This window comes from Zeugodacus cucurbitae, chromosome 4 (genome assembly GCF_028554725.1).
Source record: "Zeugodacus cucurbitae isolate PBARC_wt_2022May chromosome 4, idZeuCucr1.2, whole genome shotgun sequence".
Lineage (NCBI taxonomy): Eukaryota > Metazoa > Arthropoda > Insecta > Diptera > Tephritidae > Zeugodacus > Zeugodacus cucurbitae.
The window spans coordinates 71,087,037-71,109,857 of NC_071669.1; the positions used below are offsets into that span (position 1 = coordinate 71,087,037).

The following is a 22,821-nucleotide window of genomic DNA, read 5'->3' on the forward strand; positions in this document are numbered from 1 at the left end:
CGATGATATCAATATCATCGGCGTACGCCAGGAGCTGTACACTCTTGTAGAAGATTGTACCTTCTCGGTTTAGCTCTGCAGCTCTTATAATTTTTTCCAGCATCAGGTTAAAGAAGTCGCACGATAGTGAGTCACCTTGTCTGAAACCTCGTTTGGTATCGAACGGCTCGGAGAGGTCCTTCCCAATCATGACGGAGCTTTTGGTGTTGCTCAACGTCAATTTACACAGCCGTATTAGTTTTGCGGGGATACCAAATTCAGACATCGCGGCGTAAAGGCAACTCCTTTGCGTGCTGTCGAAAGCAGCTTTAAAATCGACAAAAAGGTGGTGTGTGTCGATCCTCTTTTCTCGGGTCTTTTCCAAGATTTGGCGCATGGTGAATATCTGGTCAGTTGTCGATTTTCCAGGTCTAAAGCCACACTGATAAGGTCCAATCAGTTTGTTGACGGTGGGCTTTAGTCTTTCACACAATACGCTCGATAGAACCTTGTATGCGATAAAAAGACCAACTAGTCCGGTGATATATACTATTGGAAGTGAAAAATTATATTATTGTATGTCCCCAAACAATTTTGGTATGGCTCTTTGACATTTTTCTATATTCGAAAAATTGGAGGTAGTTTTCATTATGATTTGTCAATAAATTTCGACAGATCATTGTTTCGTCTTTCCTTTTGCATCAAATAATTACATATATTGAAATATTTATGAGTACATACAGAGAGGAAGCAGTAATTGTGGTTACAAAGTGTCCCTTTCTCAACTTCGCTTTCCATTTTTGCCACAAATATTCGTCATTTATTATTTTTATAAAGAGAACCATAGAATTTTAATTGAAGTGAGGGGAAAATTAAATAAGTCCTCAAATTAATTATTCGAATGTGCTTGTGTGTGAAGTGGGGCTTACTCCACTGCAAAGCAACGAAATGAATTGACATTTCAATTGCTTGCTACTTAAGTAAAGCCGATTTATTTCATTAAGGTATTAGGAATTCCGTTTGTTAATTGAAATTCATTGAATTCTCATTTTTGCTTTTAATTGATTAATTGCCATTTAATTAAATTATTACCTTTGTGCGTGTGCTTAAGGAGGGATATTCATACCCTGAAATCAAATCAACTGGTTATGAAAGAGGGTAATTATAAAAGAAGAACACTGATACATTTTTTTAGTTTTCCAGCAGAAAGACATATCGATTCGAAATTGTATAATAAATATTTTCTATCAAAAATACAAACTATGGGCTGAGCTTACTAATAGAGCCGATTCTTAATACTTTCGAGCACTTAAATTCGACTTTTTAAATAATTTAGAAACTGACAAAGAAATTAGTAAAATAAATTTTATATGATCTTACATAGAATTACTTAAATATCTACTTTGTAGAGTAATATTCAGCTAGAATTTCTGAAGAATATCTCCTCTCTAACATAATGTTATTATGTGATTTTTCAAATAAATATTTGTATATTCTAATGTTGGTACAAAAAATAAAATTTTCTGATTTCCATACACACACGTGTAGATTCTTGAGAGCGCATCTCCACAGAATCCTTTCAAAATGAAATTAAATTAAATGCCAAGACACGATTTCACTTGAGACTTAATACCAGCTATTGTAAGCCAAGCATATTTGGAGCAATTGAAAATGCTTGCGACAGATTTTGCACTTGAAAAAAAGGTATAAATGCTACACAGAAATGCAAATATATATTTAAACCCGATACATGCTCGCATAAATATTTACTTTATCTTGGCCAAAATGTTTCTTTTGTTGCGTGGGGTTTGAAAAATTTTCTAGCATTTGTTGTGCATTAACCTGAAAATATTTGGCGATATCTCTCTCATGTAAATGTGCAAATATTGAAAGCTGTTAAAGGGTGTGTCGAAATGCACGTAGAATTTGATTATTTAAAGCGGTTGGTTTGAAAAATTGTTAAAGTTGTGTGTATTTTCCTTTGTATTGTCATTAAAAAGTTCTCAGATATCATGAATAAAAGAATATAATTAGGTAACATATGTCCACACAATGCCTAAATGTAGGCAACATAACTAGTTTTGTTTAAAATTTATGGCCTACCTTTAGGCTGACATTTCATTAAAACAATTTAACAAAATTAAAACTAAAATGTTTCCTGAAACACATTATATTTTTAGCAGCATTATACCTTTCTATGAGACACCCGTTGCCTGCTGAAAAAATGATAGGCACATTAAAATACCGCCCACATGCAAATTAGTTAAAGTGACAGATGTGCGAGCATAAAAAGCAAAGTAAATATATACCAAAGCACACAAACATATTTACATATTTGCTTTCAGCATATAGAAACACACATTTTCGCTTGTAAGCAAGATATTTTCATAAGTAAGTGAACGCATGGCAACGAAACAGCTGCTTCACCGTTAGCAGCAAAGGAGCGGAATGCGTTTAGAATTATAAAAATATGTACACATACCCATACATATCATGCCGCTTCTGCTGTCGCAGCAATTCATCAGCGTGGAGCCTGCTCTCCAGAGGCTCAATGTCAGCTGCAAAGCATTAGCCGTATATCTGATTTGTGTAATTCTAGTAGACTTAAATGCCTATGTCTTTAATCTACGATTAACAGTTTGTTTTAAATTCCTAATGTCGCATCCGGGGAATTCAAGCAGTCGTGCAGCTTCGTGCTTGCGCAAAATGCAAAGCTTTCACGTAATGTGTTGCTATGCCTTTTGCTGCCAAGTGTTACGCAATATAATTTATGTACGTAGATGTTATCGGCGGTCATTAGCTTCGTTATTTTTATTGTCAGCCATTTATTGAGAAATGTGCTCCCCAACCATCCATCGTTTGATGACGTCTCCTGTGCTCCGCATTTCACATTTCACTTTTCTGCCCATATTGCGGTAGTTAATCTGCTTATCAGCAATTTGAATTATTTTATATCATTTCATTGCCTCTCAGCGTTGTTTGTTTGACTGCGTGTAACTGTCATTGTAGATATTTTATTATTTTCACTTTTGTGATATGCCCCTGTACTCATATCATCTGCCTTCATAATTTAATACAATGATGTGCTATTGTTGTTGTTTTATTTGATAATTTATTTTGTTAGCGCGCGCACACGTTGAGTTTGGTGGTTGTGTTTACATCGCCATTAGCCCCATTAAAATGATTATTTTCAGTGGGATGGAGAGCTTAAATATATGTGCTTGTATTGCTATCTATATATATGTATATTATATGTATATATCACTTTGTATATCAGTTTATATTTTAAAAATAAATATGCCAGTTTCTGTTTCAGTATTTAATGTCTGGTGTTTATTTTTCATTAGTGCAGTTTTAAATTCACCTTATATTGTATTTAAGTTTTTGGGAAAAAATGTTACTCATACGCCTAGTTCAATTTATTTGCTCAGTACTTTGGGTGGCTTTTCTTGCTTTAAAGTTTTACATAAAGGTAAAAAGATTTTTTTTTTCAAAAATTTCTATTTTTTATGACCAATTAACTGTTGATTTTTTTCCGAAAATCTAGAAAAAAAATCCTGAGGCCGCCATTTTGTTAAGGGGGGGGGGGGGGTAAGATTTGACAAATTTTGTTTTTCATATTTTTTTAATTTTTTTTCTGAACCATCAACATCTCAAGAATATTGAGTTAAAATTTTAGGTCATTCGGAGAAAAACTAACGAAGTTACAGCAGGTTGAATAACGATACCTCCAGCTATCTGCGCTGAGGGTACAAAACTTTGAATCGATTTTCCCAAATATGTCAGTTTTGAAGTCGGTGACCAGCCTACAGAAAAAACTACTTCATCGATCGTTTTGAAATTTTGAACAAATATTCTACATATATATAGCTCCCGAATTTTAATTACTAACAATTTTACAAATAGGTCGATTTTTTCGTCTAAAATCGTCATTTTGGCTTGAAAATGGTACCAAAAATTGAAAAATTGAAAGATTAAAAAAAACTCGACGTCAATTGAATGATAAACTAATAAACTAAAGAAAGCATTTTGATTTTTTGGTTTCGGATGATCCAGTGATGCTGTAGGCTGGTCACCGCACAACAACTTTTTTTCGAGGTGCCTGCCGAGATCGACGATAAATCCGTTATTCCTCGCTATTTTTCGATAAAACTTTTTTTTAAGTATCCTTCAAATGTTGCACTTTCATATAATAATAAGTAAAATAAACCTCCAGCAATAATTTTTTCTAAAAAAAATCATGTAAAAAGGTATTTTTTCGACGAAACAAACCGTACCCCCCTCCCCCTTAATTTTGGAAAAAAGGTTGGTTCAGGCCCAGGATTATCTATTTATAAAACTATTTTTTTTATCCGATCGATTTTAGATGAATCTCCAAGGACTTATGATTCATCACCGCAAGGACATTTTTTGGAAACTGGGTCAACACAGACAGCTACAACTTTGGAAATTATAATTTTTTTGTAAAATAACATGATTTAATAGCAAAAAAATTCCTGAAAATTCTAATTTTTTCGTGTCTCTGACTACCCCTAACCCCTTAATTCCATTTATAAAAGTTATTTTTGAATTCTCACGATCTCTGTTAATTCTTCGATTGTTATGATGACATATCATTGAACCTAAATCTATTAGAGTCAATAATAAGTCCTCTATAATTTCACTTTCGTGGAGGAATGTATCTTCCAGTCCTTTATAGTTCCTTGAAAGTTACTGAGAGAGATGCTTAGATGACTCCTTCAACACATTGCGATCGCCAAGCCACGTCAAATGGAGCGCTAAAGTATGTTTAATTTCAATTAACATAACGGCTTCGCACATAAATAATTTTTTTTGTCTTAAACTTCAAAGTTTCTGAACGGCTAATTTTTGTTGTTGTAGCGTGTTTGGAATTGCTGTTAATTGTTGACGTACTTATGCCCAATGCTTTCATGTGTATTTATGTAGGAGCGCTACAGAGCTACAGCTATTGAGTGTAAACAATAAACAAACATTCAAAGTGCACTGACAGTGATTAATAACCTGACTCATGATAAAATAGCACCAGCGATTGTACACATAAATAAATACGCATATGCCTACATACATACATAGATCTACAAGTGTACACAAAGCATAACTTCTGTTTTCGCTCAGCGTTTGTGATAACTACTCTAACGGCGAGTTGGACACACTTACACTCACACTCACATTTGCATACACATATTTATGTATATGCTGATTGTGAACTTCACTCAAACAAAAAATTGTTTGAGAAATATGCACGATTACATATATTACAACAAGAAAAATTCACTTTGTCTCAACACACATTTGTATGTGTGTAGTATGTCTGTCTGATTTTGCGCCGCTTTTCCATTTCATGTCTGGCTGATTAAATTGTTTTTCTGACAGCTGCGTTGTTGTTGTTGTTGCCGGTCCTGGGTTTACTTTGTAAACACAAATTTTCATTAAATACCTGCAAACAGCCACTTAATAAAAGGTGAAAAGTGACTGTCATTATTTCATTTGTTATTATACACTGCTGTTTTTGTTATTGTTTTTTGGCACAAACTGGCGTTGCGAAACGAACTTAACGAAAGTTATACGCATTTGCTTGTCTGTCTGTCTGCCAAAGCAGTTTGTCGCTGCGAGCACTATTCGTTGTTTTTGTTGTTGTATTTATTTTTGTTTTGCTGAATATAGAATTTCTCGCTTAAATTCCTTTGTGACTGCCATAAATTGTTTGTGAAGTGAAATTAAACTAAATTAAATGTAATTCTATGAAATAAATACATATTTTTTATAACGGTCAAGTTGGTATTGCTGTTTAAATTTTGTGTTGCACGTGCTTAAAATTCATCCTATTATTTTGTATTTCATTTTCCTATTATTTTTGAGTATTGGATTACAATAAGCAGCTTTCAATGGTATAAAAATCGATTGCTTGGGATTTTGTGATTTTTGCCAAATATTTGTACTTTTTGTGAGCAAAACCATAATGGCGTAGGCTGTAGACTTTTTCATGAAATAATTGTAGAAATACTTAAATTTTCATCAAAAATCTTCTTAATGTCTATACTACTGATATTTCAGTATCTAGTAAGCTTCCAAACAGTGCCATAGCTAAGCTACCTACCAGCCGATAGTTTCATTAATTAGTCACAAATAAGAAGCTACTAGTGTTCACAAAAGACAAGACAAAGTGTTCATAAAAGACAGAACAAATACAAATATTAGTCGTTCATTCAAACGTTCGGTACATAAATAAAAATCTGTAATGTTAATTAATCAATTAACGAATTAAAAATTATTTCATAGAGAATATCAGTTGTAGTATTCTTGTCAAGTTACACACCAAAACTTTAATAATGAATGCTATAAAAGCACTCAAAACGTATGATTTGTGATCTTTACTCTGATTTCCCGCCTCTTAAATAACGCCTATAAGGTTCTATCGAGCGTACTGTGTGAAAGACTAAAGCCCACCGTCAACAAACTGATTGGAAACTCAGTGTGGCTTTAGACCTGGAAAATCCACAACTGACCTGATATTCACAATACGCCAAATCTTGGAGAAGACCCGTGAAAAGAGGATCGACACACACCACCTTTTTGTCGATTTTAAAGCTGCTTTCGACAGCACGAAAGGGAGCTGCCTTTATGCCGCGATGTCTGAAATTGGTATCCCCGCAAAACTAATACGGTTGTGTAAGTTGACGTTGAGCAACACTAAAAGCTCCGTCATGATTGGGAAGCTCCTCTCCGAGCCGTTCGATACCAAATGAGGTTTCAGACAAGGTGACTCACTATTGTGTGACTTCTCTAACTTGATGCTGGTAAAAATTATACGAGCTAGGTACAATCTTCTATAAGAGTGTATAGCTGCTGGCGTACGTTGATGATATTGATATCATCGGAAGCAACAACCGCGCCGTTTGTTCTGCCTTTTCGCGCATGGATAAGGAAGCGAAGCGAATGGGTCTGGAGGTGAATGAAGACAAGACGAAATATCTCCTGTCATCAAGCAAACAGTCGGCGCATTCGCGTCTGGGCTCCCACGTCACTGTTGACAGTCATAACATCGAAGTCGTAGATAATTTCGTATACCTAGGAACCAGCATCAACAATACCAACAATGTCAACTACGAACTCCAGAGCAGAATCACTCTTGCCAACAGGTGCTACTTTGGACTGAGTAGGCAATTGAAAAGTAAAGACCTCTCTCGGCGAACCAAAATCAAACTCTACAAGTCGCTTATCATTCCCGTCCTGCTTTATGGTGCAGAAGCTTGGAGGATGTCAACATCAGATGAGACGACACTAGGAGTTTTCGAGAGGAAAATTTTGCGCAAGATTTATGGTCCTCAGAACATTGGCATTGGCATTGAGTTATACGACGATATTGACCTAGTTCAGCGAATAAAAAGACAGCGGCTACGCTGGTTAGGTCATGTTGTCCGAATGGACGAAAACACTCCCGCTCTGAAAGTGTTCGATGCAGTTCCCGCCGGAGGAAGCCGAGGAAGGGGAAGGCCTTCACTCCGTTGGAGGGACCATGTGGAGAACGACCTGGTTACACTTGGAATTTCCAACTGGCGTCGAGCAACGAAGGAAAGAGAAGAGTGGTGCGCTCTCATCGATCGGGCTATAACCGGCTAAACGGTTCAACGCCAATCACATACATACATACATACATACTCTGATTTCCTGTGTAATGCATGTATTAGATTAATTTTTACTGTTACTAGAAATTCACGTCTACACATATCTTTTGGTATAAAAAGGCAGGACAACCTAATAAGTAACGGTACAAATTTTCTATATAAAATATTATTCAAATGGAGTGCGAATTTATTGGCAATATTTGCTTTGAAACTCTATTTATATAAAAAAATGCGATTTATATTCCGTAAGCCAATTTAATTTCAACATTTACGTAGAACTTTGACGCATTATGTTAAGTTTTGAAAACATTAAAGAGTGATTGTTCGGAACATAGAGAGAGAGAGAGAGAGAGGTATGTGCTGTCAGAAGCAAAAAAATCGAAATTTTTGCGGACTATCAAATAAATACTTTAATTCATAGAATGTTTATGCAAAGCCTTCACACTTTATTACCAGACTAGAACCAAACCGAGAAAGAGAGAGTAATGGGTACTCTTGCAAAAAAATGAACAAAATCGCCAAGAAGTGAAGAAAAGACTGAATGATATACTGAGACTATACAAACAACACCAACTTCTGTACACACACACTTCATTAACAAGCTTACATACATACATACGTATGGAGGGAAGAAATATTTGGAAAGCAGAAACAAAACAGATTCTCTTCCTTAAGCCCAAACAATGGTCAACAAATACGCGTGTGAACAAAATTTGTATAATTGCAATAAACTTTGCCTTGAGTCTCGGACAAAAAGTGGTCGCAAGAGAAAGAACAGCAGTGCGAGCGATGGGAAAAACCCAGTGGCTGAATGATTAATTTCGACAAAAATTTATTTGGCCGCGAGCAAAAAATATAAAAACAAAACAATTATTGTATTTTTTTGCCACACTGCTTCAGCGGGTCAGCCACCATGCTTATGTATGAATACCGGGTTTTGTTTATATCAACGAGAGTGAGAAAATGTGGAATTAAGCGAGTGCGGGATGAGTAAGGGGAGTAGCACGGAAGAAAAATGACCGCAACATTTAGTAAATTAGTGTTTCTGCACATTTAGTTTGTACGGGCGTGTGTTTATACACTTTTGTTTATTTATAAGATTTAATGTTTTGCTTTGGGCAACATTTTTTCCGAGCGAAAATTATTGGCGGCTATGGAAAATTAGCAAAACAATTGGCCACAATAATTTCGCTTATTGATTTAATCGAATTGATATAAATGTAATCATGAAGTGTGCTGTTAATTGGATTGCATTTTCTTTCTGATTTGATTGTGCATAATAAATATGAGATGAGTTCGATTTGGATGTAGGGAAGGAGATGTTGAGCAACAAAAAAATGTAATTAGCTGCAATTAGATATATATTGCATAGTGTATATTATAACAACCTTGAATACATTGTATATACTGTTATATCAAATATTCGAATCTCTTCTAAAGCTTATATTAAAGTTCAAACAGTTTGTGAAATTCATTTGAAATATAATTGGGTTATGTAGTATATGTACTAATTTATTTTCATGTTTTGGGTTAATTGAATTTAAATTAATATTTTTTTGTAAAATGTTCACAAAAAAGTGATGTCTTCACACATATAAAGATATTGTTATCACTAATTGTTTTAAATTTCAGCCTTCATATATGAAGAGAGTATAACTAAAATACGAAGTTCTGAATATTAGTTTACTTTTTTATAAGGTTAATTGAGAAAGGTTAAATGCTAATTGCTAAGCAATTAAATAGCAGTATATTAAGTTTTGTTGCTCTAAACCAAATATCATATTTCCTTGTTTAAAATTTTATTAATTAAAACCATTTTTAAATAGGCTAAAATACGCCTAAATGTAGGCAACGTTTTTTTGGAAAGATTGATTTTCATTATGTGTTTGAAAACACCACCTTTATAAAATAAATCAACGCCATACACGTTATCTGCAAATACAAGTAATTTGTGTATAATTATACCGCTATTGTTAATAAGTATTGAATCATCTGAATAATACTTGTTTTTTATGTTCATTATTTCATAAAAATACTGCACAACAGTCCATAAATCAACTGCTTTCACTGTGTTATCATTCTCTATTGCATTAATAAGCGCCATAAATCACATTCATTATTTTACGATATCGATTTCACTTTCTACTAAACCATGTCCGCATCTACTCGTATATTTGTTGCTCATACGCTCCGTTGGACATGACTTAACAAGTAGTGAACGTCAGCAAACGAGTGAGAGAACATTTGTGTTATACGGAAGTCTAATGGTACAAACAGGCGAACTTACTGCCTTGTTGTTGTTATTATTTTACTTGCATTCTCATATATGTATGTTTATGCATACACAAAGCATATGTGGATATGAAGGCATGCTTGTGCCGGCAAATGGCTGACAACGAAAGCTGCATCAGCAACAAAAGTTAATCAGTTTTGTTCAGGTGTCAGGGCAATTTAAGACGCTTTCTGACATCACACAATACATTTCTGTATATCGGAGGTAACAATGGCATATATGTAGTTGTTTGTATGTATGTATGAGCTTTCCTCAGCTGTAGTTTGAAACAATTTCGTTATTGAATTGCTGCCACAAACTGTGACGTAGCAACTGTGTATATTTTCAGATTTTCGTCTTCTGTAAGTTCAATGTTAAGTGTGTGCTGGCTTGCTGCTCACTTGGCACCAAGCCCAGTTGCAATTTGCTTTGGCTACTCAATGTTATGGTAAATGAGCTGAGAACAACAATGCTTTAAATTAAACGGAAATATTGATTTTCTTTATGCTTTCATACTCATACTCAAACAGATTTCTGTTTTCTTTAAGTTGACTACTATGTGAGAGTGCTGAAATTTTAATTGGATGCTGAGACAAGTTGGGGGCTTTGATTGGTGATATAGGTACCAATTTGTGAAAATGAGTGCAAAATTTTATAAAGATGAGAATAATGAAATGAACTTTAAGTAATATAACCAATTAAGAGTCTTTTAAAACGAAAACAAATTTTTCATTTTTGTAATTTTTTTTCTTACTTTCAAAATATAAAATTTTTGAATTATTCGGTAAAAATGAAAAAAAAAAAAATATATTTTTACTCCGCATTCTTAAAATTCTTATATCTATCAAACAAGAGTACTTTGCCTTAAGTAATCCCATCAACTCACATCCACAGCTCTCAATACATTAAGCTTATTATTTCAGCAACGAAAATATAATCGACTAAATGGCTCTACTTTAATCTTCAAAAATTATCAATATTTTAGACGACTACGCACATAAGACAACAACAAATATTCTCGACTAACTTCATTGGCAGTTGCGACAAGTGTCAGTTACATGAAAGCATAGACACTGAGGCGCACTCACACACACACATACAAACGCATACAAAAGTATATTTAAATATAACCTTGTGTTTGCGCTCTCTTCCCCTTGAGACTAAGCTGTCTGGGTATTTCTATTTTTGTTCATTGCAAAGCCGCTTTTTGACAGCAAAATCTTCAAAAATCCTTAACGGTTTGTTGCTGGGAATTTTCATCAGCCCTTTTGCTTTGTTATAAGCGCGCTTATCCTATGAGGGCTTAAGATTTTCATTTAGGAATCTGCTTTCTTCTTCGTGTAGGTTACAGCGCTGTCATTTCGCCTACACACCTGACCTTGTGCTGGCCGAGTGAGCAGAGTGTTATCTGGAAATCCTCACTTTTTTTCTTTTTGTTTCCACATGGATTCTTTTTCAATTCATTTTTAATTTTTCTTTTTTGTTTAATTGCTGGATTTATACACATTTTTATTTCGCTCATAAATGTTATACGCTATATGTAGGTAATAGCAGGAAATCGCAGCGCATGAAAATGAAATGTATTGAAATGAATGCGAGCATTCAAGTTCTGCCCCGAATTTCCATTGTGTGAATTCATTGAATGATTTTGCCCGCTCTCATTTGGTCGTTCTGCATTTTTATGATTATTTGCCGCTAACAATTGATTTTAATGCCGCCTTAAATGAACGAGCGTTTGTTTCTATTGTAACGGTTCTTTTTTATCTCTTCGCGTGATTTATGTATGCGCGCATAGTTTTTGTAAACAAATTTCTCGCCTAAAACCGAAATATTTTCGTTTTCCTGTCAGCAGTTTCATATATTCGTGAAAATATTTTCACTTTGTAGTTATTTGTTGTCCCGTTGGGTGCATGCGAAATGTTTGTATGTATATTAGTTTCTATTTTTTATGTGTGTGTATGATGCACAGGTGAGCTGGGAAATATGTGAAATAAATTTTAAATATATTTAAATGAAGTGTTTATGTTCAATTTTTTAGTTGGGCGCTTAAATTTAACGGTATACTTTGAAAATGATCAAAAAGCTTCAATTCACAGTTATTTAATTGCCACTACTGTACTAGTTAACTAAAATCTCTTGATTTTTTTTCTGTTTGAGTATATATAATTTGTAAAACTATTTAAAAATATTAAAGTTTGCTTTTCCGTAGCATTCCCTTCCTCATTTTTAAGCAAATTTCTCTTTGGAATTGAGATTTCTAACAAAAATGTAGAGTGCTTTAAGCGTTGCTAAGCAAATAAAGCTGTTGTAGCTTCACATTTTCAACGAAAAGCTGATAAAATCAACAAAATGTTTATATTATATTATATAGAGCAGAAGGAAGAAAGTAGTAGAAAGCAACAACAACAATAAAAACAACAAACAAAAACAAGTACAGATTCACAACATTAGCTGCTCCTTGTCAACACTTTTTATAATGCCGTCATCAGCTTCTTACGTTCAGTTGTTGTACCGCTTGTTAAAATGGAAAAAGGTACTTACAGTTATGAGAAAATACTCTTGCCTTTTGCGTAAGGCAGAGTCAGCTCACAGCTGAAGGTTGAATGGCGCGCCGGAGCCGAAGCGGTAAATGGAAAAGGATCAATCGCATGAAGGAGAATTGGTGGAAAAGAGAAGCAGAATAAAGTTTAGTGATTCAAAGGCAAATGAAAATTTATTTATTATTATTTTGCCAATGAAATTAGATTTCTGCGCAACAAAGTATGTAATAGACTTTGAGGCGAATTTGACAGTACATTGGATTGAGTATGAGGTTAAAATCTTTGTTGGCTGCTAATTGACTGGTAGAAAAGGAAATGTGTTTGTAATTTCTGTAGTGAACGGACTAATATTTATTAAAGAAACTAATGTATCAGATAAATTTTGTTTTTTTTTTATTACGAGTTTCAAGCAAAACTTCTAAGCCAAAAAGTCAGCCAGCGTCTGTATATTTATGAATATTTAAATTATATTAAAGCATACATAAATAAAAAGTTGTTAAAATGCCTTTCAGTCGCTGCTTCCTGCTTGTGTTTCACTTCTAAACTTTTTCATTCTTTCGTCCATTATGAGTGTAATTCGCTGTAAAGAAACAAAACTATAAACTGAAATAAGCAAAGCACACAGCAGTGGATTTTCTTACTACATATACTCGTATATAGACTATGCACTATGTGTGCATTGTTCGCCTAGTAGCTGCATAAATATTATCAGAATATTAAACCAATAAACAGCTAACAATTTTGTGCGCCATTAAAATGTCAATCAAACGGACGTGCATATATCCGCGAATCATGTGCGAATATTGTAATGTAGTATGTGGGAGCAAATATGAACTCGTTATATACGCATATTCAGGGTGTTGTGTTATGTAGTCAATTTAGTTGTTGTAACTGTTTTAGAGTTTATTGAGCTATTTAATGAACGCCAATACACTATGTTGCTATGAAATTGTTTACATAACAGAGACGCATATGCACATATTTGGAAATGTTTTAGAATGATTTGGCTGTTGATTTACCCGTGGCTATTTTGTTCGACCGCTGATGTGTTAATGCTTACTATTAGATGACTGTTTCAATAACTATCACAGCAGATTAATAGTGAAGTATGAAAATAGATAAGATCAAAGAACGATACCCGTAATCTCCCTGCTTGAATAATTGTAATAATAATTAGACATACTGAATCTCATTTTGTATCAACGAATTCGTTTTGTTTAGCAGAGAAAAGGCGACGTCCCTGAGATGGTTATAGGATTACACAACTAGAATGTTCATGAACTGATTTCAAAATATCACTTTAACTTCGTTTAGATTTATATTTGATTCTCTTTACGAGGGATATGTGGGAAGGAAGAAGTCAATGGAGGAAAAGTGCAGTCAGCTTTTTCACGGATGGATCGAAGTTGAGGGGAAAGGTGGAAGGGGGAGTTTTCTGTAGAAAGATCTCTATCAATACCAGCTTTAGGCTACCTGACCACTGTAGTGTCTTCCAAGCAGAGGTCGCTGCAATCAAAGTAGCAGTGGACGCACTGCTCCGTATGGTGACCTCTTTTAGAGAGGTATGTATTCACTCCGATAGCTGAGCGGCAATACTGGCAGTGGAATCGATGACAATACGCTCTGGGCTAGTTAAGGAGTGTCTTAGATCCTTATCAATAGCTTCCAGCTATTTTGCAATCCGACTAGTGAGGGTACCCGGTCACCGCGGGATCGTTGATAACTGTATGGCGGAAAAGCTTGCAAGCGAGGGAACCCTAGCTTGATTGACGTCGGAATGGGAGCTCATTGGTAGTCTATGGTCCACCTGCGCAAGAGCGCTGGACATGCAGACTACGCATGAGCTCGTCAAACGCTGGTCAACTACCAGTACTTGTGCAGTGGCGAGGTCCTTTTGGCCCTCTGTGGAGCGTAAGCGGTCCTTTCAACTGCTTTCTCTGGGCAAGGTCCATCTCAACGCGATCATTGGTGTACTTACTGGACATTTTCCAATGGGTACCCATGCGGTGATACTTGGGATCGTGGCAGATGCAAGTTGCCAAAGCTGTATGGAGGAAGGCGAGATGGAATCATCTAAGCATTTCCTTCTTCATTGTCCAGCTTCTGCCAGACTGAGGTTGAAACACCTCGGAAGGCCCTTTCTCGGCGATCCTAGCGAATTGGCTAGAATCGATATTAGCCGTCTTAAGAAATTTGTAACGAATTCCAAGCGACAGCGCCAGGCTGTCGCTTAAATCTTCTATTTTTACAGAGATCTGCCTACAAACCAAACCTAACCTCTGTAGTAAATTCACGAATCAAACCAGAAGAAGTAGAGCACATTTGAACATCTAAAAATTACGGCAAAAGCTTACAGGGTACATTTTAGTAAATAGCGCAAAATAAATATTTGCTTCTCTCTACTAAGCACCTCATAAAAATACCACATCCATTAAACATAATAAAATTATTAAATAAATTAATTTTCGCACCCCGGGAGCAAACACAATGGTCCGCCATAAATAAATGCTTATTATTTTATTTTTCATTGTTATTACATGTCTATCCACTCAATAAATAATTCACTTATAAATTTAAATAAAAATATTTTCCATCGCTTTCCGCACCCCATAGCTTTCCTGCTGGGCTGTGTAGTTTCAACATGTGCTTATTAAGTGCACCGTGGGTGTGCTTTATAATTGAATAGTTGAGAGAATACCTGTCGTAAATGTTAAACGTCAATTAGTTTATATGATAGCAGCTTTAAGCCACGCGGGTTAAAAAGTATAAAAATAGCAAATATTTTCTGTAGAGAAGCGCATGTGCTTATAAATAACTTTATATTTTGCCAGTGAAGAATAGTGGAAATTTACTGGTACTTTTTTCTGAATTTTCGTATATCATTAAAGGCACAGCAGGTCATAAGTTGGCTTTTGACCATCACGAGCGCTTAAATAATAGGGTTTATTACTTCCAATTAATTTGAGGAATAATTTTATCGATAAAATAAATTAAATATTTCTTTAATGAGGGCGAAAGTGAAATTGAATAAAAATTCAAAATATTTGAAAATTTTTAATTTTTATTTTTATTTTATACCATTGAAAAATTACCTTTGTCATTTTAATTCAAAGAATTGAGAATAATTTTTTTTATTCCTATATAAAAAATTATTTTTTCGAAGAAAATTTGTTAATAGATATGATATCATATATCATTTGGATATAATCGTCCAAAGGTACTATGAGAATTCGCTTCTAAAATTTCAAACAATCCATAACATATTTAACTTTCGTTTGAGTGTAGCACATTACCATAAAGCGATTGCTTTCCCCTTCCCTGCCTAAAACGCTGTTTCACATTATTGCCGAAAATGTTGGCGAATATTCGAATTGTGTTCTCATTATTTTGTATCTCTTTGACAATCGCGTGTTTGGCGCTCATTCATTAAATTGGCACAGCGCAACAACAAACACATATGGAAAAGCCTGCTTAAGTGGCACAAACAAGGTGTAGGCACAACAAGATTACAAGCTTTCGAGTGCCATATAAACATAAATAACACACATGCATAGGTGTACAAACATATTTACAAATTCACATATGTTGCAGTATCCATTTGTAGCATTCCGACTCAAAAGCAATAACATTCGTGCTCATTCCGTTGGCATTGACTTTTAGTTGGCTTACTTATTTATGCGCGTGCGTAGCAATTTATACCGTTATCGCTGTTTCGAAAATTTATGTTTGCTTTTATTGATATTTACGGCTAATCGCCATGCCGGCTGCAATCGAATATTTGTGTACTGTTCGCATACTACCTGTGTGTTTGGCTTGAAGGACTCTAATTAATGCAGTTAATGGAAATAAATTAAAGGTAATTAGTGTTGTATATTAGTGTGTTGTAGAAGCCAATGGTATGCCTTAATTTGGTATTTTCAATGTACTATATTGTTGTGCACTGCGTATGAGTAACCTAAACCATTTCGCTTAGATTTAGAACATCTCACAACCAATGAAGCTTACTTAGCTCTCATCAAAGACGTAATTATACATAAATATCTTGAAAAAATTTCCGTTATGACCCCACTTTACACCACTCCCTCCACTCCCTTAAGCAATAAGTATTTCACTTTCAATCACTAAAAATAGCATTTGCCTACCACTCATTGCAAATTTTTCGCTTTCGTTCACTTTCAGCACGTCGCGCCTCTTCGTGCGAGTGCTACCAACCCATTTTGACGTAGCAGCATGTCGACGTCCACAACCGCCACTGCCGCAGCCTCGGCACAGATCTTTCGTTCGTTGTCGTCGGAGAGTCAGAAAAATGATTGGTCCAAGCGCTTGTCGCTGCGTGGCATGCGGCGTGGTGGCAGCGCTGGCAGCAGCAACATCAGCAAAGAGGTAAGTACTTATACACACACACCCGCACACTTATAAATCGCTTGTAATGGCAAGTGCACTCCAGCGCGCAGACACCATTAACAAGCCTGCACATAATATGTTTTACAATGTGCGGCGCGCTTGTCGATTCCTTCTCCACTTTTCCACCACTTGACAGCGACATTCGCGTTTGCTTTTATCTCACTTCTTGACTCATGACAGGCTAACAGTGACAGCGCTGTGTGTGACCTTGTCTGCAAATAATGTTGATTTGTCCGTTAAGCTTTCTCTATTTGTGTGAAAATTGTAGCATGCTTTGAAGAAATTAGTTTTTGCTCTACAACTGCAGTTTCATATTTATTTGTTCTATTTTTCATATTTACGCGCACGAGGAACCAAAGCTCAAGCACAAATTCTTTAATCGATCTTCCTCGTTGAAGCATGCCAGCGCTTCAAAGGCCACAATGGAACTTCAAACGCCATCACAGCAGACATCACACCAACAATTGTCGCAACAGAATTCGGCTGCGACGCCGAAAAAGTCAAACTGGGAGGTCATCGAACATTTCAACACGAGCAGCACCAAGGGTGGCAAGGCGGTGGTGAGCAGCAGTCTGATAGCGGTGAGTAGCTTAATCGCATACATATGTATATGAGTGTGAGTGAGTGATTTCGGGTTACAATTTCTATTATGAGAAAGAACTGCATTTCAATGAATTTTGGGGAATAGGAGGGCAATTCCACCTCTTCATCTAGAACGATCAAAATTTGTGTTCTATGATCCTTATTACTAGAGTCGAGTTTTAGAGTTAGAAAGAACCTTCTTCAATTTGCCTAAAATTAGAGAACCTCGTATTGTTGTTTGGCCAAAAGAGTTGTGTGTAGCAGAGTGGCAGTGGACAGTGTTGCCAGAAATATGTGCTTTCACTTCTACTGGGTGCCAGGCCACAAAGGCATGGAGGGCATTGAGACAATAATATATGGGATTGCCAAGAGTGGTGTACAACTGTCATCCAGAAAGAAGACTGAGAGTGGCAAACCTATGCACGGTCTATACGATGATCTAGACAGGAGCATGGCAAGGAAAATGAAATATAAGAATAAGAATCTGGAAGAGGTATCTATAGTGAAGCCACATAGCCTTTCAAGAATCGCGTCAAGAGCAGGCATCGTAAAGGATGTCTACTCCTCATCGACTACGTGATTACTCTTCTCAACTAAGGGCCAAAACTGGTCTATGTCTGGCTTATTGGCCTACCAGACTAACCTATCTTAATCTAATATCACCTAAAATAATCTTACAACCACGTGTACCGATGCTGTCTCTAAGTTTTTCAGCTTACAGGAGGTCTAGTTATTTTAAAAGTAGGCAATGAATTCTTCAATCACTTAGAACGGTAGTAATATCATACTTAGATTTCTCATCCTCCGCTTCAAGGACTCTAAATTTTATTCTCATTGTATAGAAAAAATCTTAAGCCCTATTTTCCACATCCATATCAGATGAATTTTTATGTAGAAATAAATCTTCGAGGCTTGTGTAAGCGAAAAGCTTAATATTTTAATCATAATAGAAATCCTTTAAAATTTCGAAACTTTCCAAAATACTGTGAGAACTGCGCCTTTTCGACAGCTTGTGTGTCAGTTCATTATTTCGATCAGCTGACGTCTTTCACTCTGCTTGCACAAAATGAAATATAGCACATTAAAGCTCTCCCTCAGTGGCATTGCTACTAAATCAAAGCTTGACCTAAATTGAAAGAGTTTTGTCGGCAAAGTGTCTCAACTTGTTGAACAACTGCCAAGTTTTGTTTATTTTCACATAACATATTGCAACTACAGACTTACAATCACACAGTCACACAGCCATATGTATATATGTCTTCTTGTTGTATGTATGCAAGCTGAGCAGAAGTTTAACAAGTTTTGACAGACAATTCCCAAGGTCATAACTACCCGACGCACAACGGGAACAGAGCAATTGAAGTGTGCCGAGATTGGTTAAGTGTGTGCGAGAGAGATTCCACACACATACACCAACACACAGCCATGAGCTGTGAGCTGGCAAACACTCTAAATATTTATGTTTATGCGCTCTTGCGTTGGCATGCAAATGACAGTGGATGTACGACGAACGATGAGCGTGTTAGAGAAATTTAAATTGACTTTTATTAAAATTTAATGACGGCAATCTGCTAAACTTATGCGTCAGTTAAAAATAGCAGCAACAACAAATATAAACAAGCAACTAAAGTGGCTATTACACAGCAACTTGTACAACGGTTACAATGATGTTAATAACTGTTGGTGTTGTTAGGTAATTCAAAATAATAGTTGTGCTTGGCGTGGATGTAATGAAGATTGAAAATGTGTCTGAAGGATACGCGCCGTAAAAAAAAGATTAAGGTTAAACTGAAGTATGTCAATGACAATGATGGAAGTTGTTGAAGTCTACATTAAATTAATATGGACGCAATTTACTTGTCTGTATTTATATTTAAACCTCACATATTTAAAAACAAAAATTAAACAAGTAAGGAAAGGCTAAGTTCGGGTGCAACCGAACATTTTATACTCATATATTTATTTATTAAGATTATATATTTTTTTTAAGATCACACACAATTTGACCCATATATTCGTCATAAAGTCCAGTAGAAAAATCATCATATATAGTACAGTGGAACTTCCATAACTTGAACTTCTATAACTCGAAGATCTCCATAACTCAAACTTTTGAATGGCAATAGCGATTAGAAATCAAATTTCATAGAAATTTCCTTCCATATCTCAAACTTCTTAAACTCGAAGTTCTCCATAACTCGAACTCTTGAATTGGCAATAGGAGTCAAATTTCATAGAAATTTCCTTCTATAAATGGAACTTTTCGACCAGGGCATAAGAAAAAAATAAAATTTTACTATCGACGCAGGATTTTAAAAGAACTCGATAACTCGAAGTTTTTTTGTGAATTATGGTGATTCGAGTTAGAGAAGTTTCACGGTGTATAGGATTTCACTCATATTCATCACCAACATACATTATATCTGAGAGTATATGCTTACTTATCTCGCATAATAACCGATTTACAAGAAAATTGAAAATCCTATAATTAGCTATACGAGAGCTAGGGAAGTTATGACCAGATTAGAAGAAAACGATTTCCTATGAATTAAATTGAGATATTTGATTTACGATATTTTCGGTGAAAAATTACTATAAGGCACTGAGTTCTTCATATTCGATATCCGGGGCATTGAAAAGTTATAGTCCGATTTCGACAATTTTTTCACAACTGATGCCACGGATCATATACAGTATTTGTGTAAAGTTTTATTTCGTTATCTTCATTGGTTCCTTATGTATATCCTATAAAGTGAAGGAATCAGATGCACTTCAAAATTGAGTTATATGGGAAGTTGTCGTGGTTGTGAACCGATTTCATCCATTTTCCACACGTGTCATCAAGGTGTCAAGAAAATATTATATACCGAATTTCCATTTGAATTTGAAACCTTTCGAGTAGTTCGTGAGATATGGTTTTTGACCCATAAGTGCCAAGTTTGGTCAAGATATCTAAATTTTTACTCAAGTTATCCGTTGCACGGACGGACGGACAGACAGACATTCGGATTTTGACTCGTCTCGTCACCCTGATCATTTTGATATATATAACTCTATATCTAACTCGTTTAGTTTTATGACTTACAAACAACCGTTATGTGAACAAAACTATAATACTCTCTTAGCAACTTTTGTTGCGAGAGTATAAAAAATAATTAAATATCTCTTGCTTTTGCAAATATTTATTTGAGAATTTTTTATGCAATTTTTTTGAGCAGCATTTGCTAATAAATATTTATTTGGTGTGAAATATATTTAGAATAACTATTACGTTTTCCATTTTTGTGATTTAAATGAAAAATCATAAACGATTGTAAATATTTATCCAACATTTATCTCATTGCAAACCATCGTTTTGTTGTTTTAGGCTGGCATAACACGCTGCAACATAGACGAGTCGATCGATTCCACCAATTCCAGCTCGACATGCCCCAGCCCCATGGTGTATCAGCGCGATGAAGCGCATTTACTGCAGCAAAGTAAGTGAACACGTACAAACAATTTGATTGCGCAATATACATATGTATTGCATGAAATATTTTTTCCCTCTCGCGGATTTTTTTATTGTACGACACAGTGAAATTGAATTGGTATTGTTTTAATGCTATGGAATAAGCGTAGAACGGTATCATATAACATGAAGAGAGTACATACATATAGTCGATTTATATGTTAATATTCTACATACATATACATTCATATATAAAAATTAATATTATTATTTTTGCCAAAAATTAAAATTTTTAGATTTTGGTGTTATTGGAATATCTTCTTTCAAATATAATCACTACATAGTTACATCTTCTCCTCTTTCAGCTAACTTAAAATTCATGCCATAGTTTCCTTCAAATTTGTTTGCCATGCACGCATGCGTACCTAGGAGGATGTGCTGCTTTAACTAATTCACAATCTTAGTAGCAGACATGATACATGTATATTCCATAACAATATGCCATTGTTCATGCAAATTTCCAAAACTGTAGTTGTTGTAGTTGTGGCGGCAGATGTCTTTTTCCATGTATGAATGTGGAGATAATAATTTTGAATATGCTGACACTGTAACACATAAATAGATGCATATAAGCAAGACTCTGCTCTGTATTTCTATGCATTTCCTGCTGTTTGTCTATGATTTGCCAGGTTTTTATGTCTTTGTTGGTTGTTGCTGTTTTAATAGCCAATTTAGGTAGCATTTTGTGTTATTTGTATTTTAATAAACTTAATTCATTTTCAAAGGAAGTGCTGTCAAACACACGCACACACAAATTGCAGTGATTAGTTTGGTCTTTCTGGCATAAAAATTAAAATTTCACTCAGCAGTCTTTGCTAATAGTGACAAGAGGCTTTGCAAAGAGCTTATTATCCTTTACGAGTATGCTGTGTTGCATGTTTCACATGTCATTGTTATTAATTTTCAGGATATAAGCATTCAGAATACAAGCAAATCATTTTAGTTTAAACTTTAGTGCCAGCTTTACTGCTGGAATTTTACACACAGAATTGTATATGCCTAAATAGCAGACAGGCTGTGTTGGCAGTCTTCAGAGGCAATTTCGAGTATCGAATGTAAAACAATTTCCATACACATACGCATTTATATTCTATGAAGTATAGTGCTCTGCTCTGCTTACCAAAATTTGCACGTTTCTCTTTTCGGCATTTACTCTTGTGTGCGCACACGTATGTAGTTGGAAATAATCCGTGCTACAGGGCGTATACGTAATCATGTTTCAAAATGCTCTTTCTCATTGCATTCACTTGGATTATTGCTTGTGGGAGTATCAGTTTTTCATTTGGATTAGTGTTGATTTCCCTATATATTTTCGAAATATTGTTGCATTCGAAGTAAGCTGTCATCGTAGACTTATTACTCGGTGCAATTAAAAAGAAAACTATTATGGATTTCACTAAATGAAAACAATTAAATTAAATTAAATATTAAAATTGAATTAAAATTGACTGGTATGTCTTAATTAATCATTTGAAATTATATAAAAAATAATGTAAACATACATACATATTGATTACATGCCCTTTAATGAAATGTACCATAAGCCTAAATGTAGGCAACGTTTTATGTTTATAACTCAAATATTTTAACTACTAAAAACTATGACCTATATTGTGGGTACTTTAAGTGTCGATAAGATAATCAAACAAACACCTTTACATAACAAAGCGTACCGATTTACAGCAAAAAGTCAAATTTAAGCCGAACTGAATTTCATTTCCATTTTCCGTGTGACGTCAGCAAAGCGAATAACCTTATAGGATTCGAAACAAATTGCTTTTGTAGCTAAAAATATACTTGTACACGCTTACAAATACTCCTTTATATAGTCAGCCGGATGTGCAATTATACTTGAAAGCTGAAAGTATGGAGTTTACCGTTAACTCG

At 35.1% G+C, this 22,821-nt stretch overlaps 1 protein-coding gene across 1 annotated transcript in view; it reads left to right on the plus strand.

The window, feature by feature from the left end:
* LOC105214931 (uncharacterized) overlaps positions 1–22,821 on the plus strand; it is a 91,603-nt gene that overhangs the window by 14,317 nt on the left and 54,465 nt on the right. The window contains exons 2-4 of the mRNA XM_029039947.2: positions 16,617–16,820; positions 17,192–17,422; positions 20,791–20,902. Of these exons, the coding sequence (XP_028895780.2) occupies positions 16,668–16,820; positions 17,192–17,422; positions 20,791–20,902 (496 nt within the window). The 5' untranslated portion in view covers positions 16,617–16,667. The remainder of the gene's footprint in view (positions 1–16,616; positions 16,821–17,191; positions 17,423–20,790; positions 20,903–22,821) is intronic.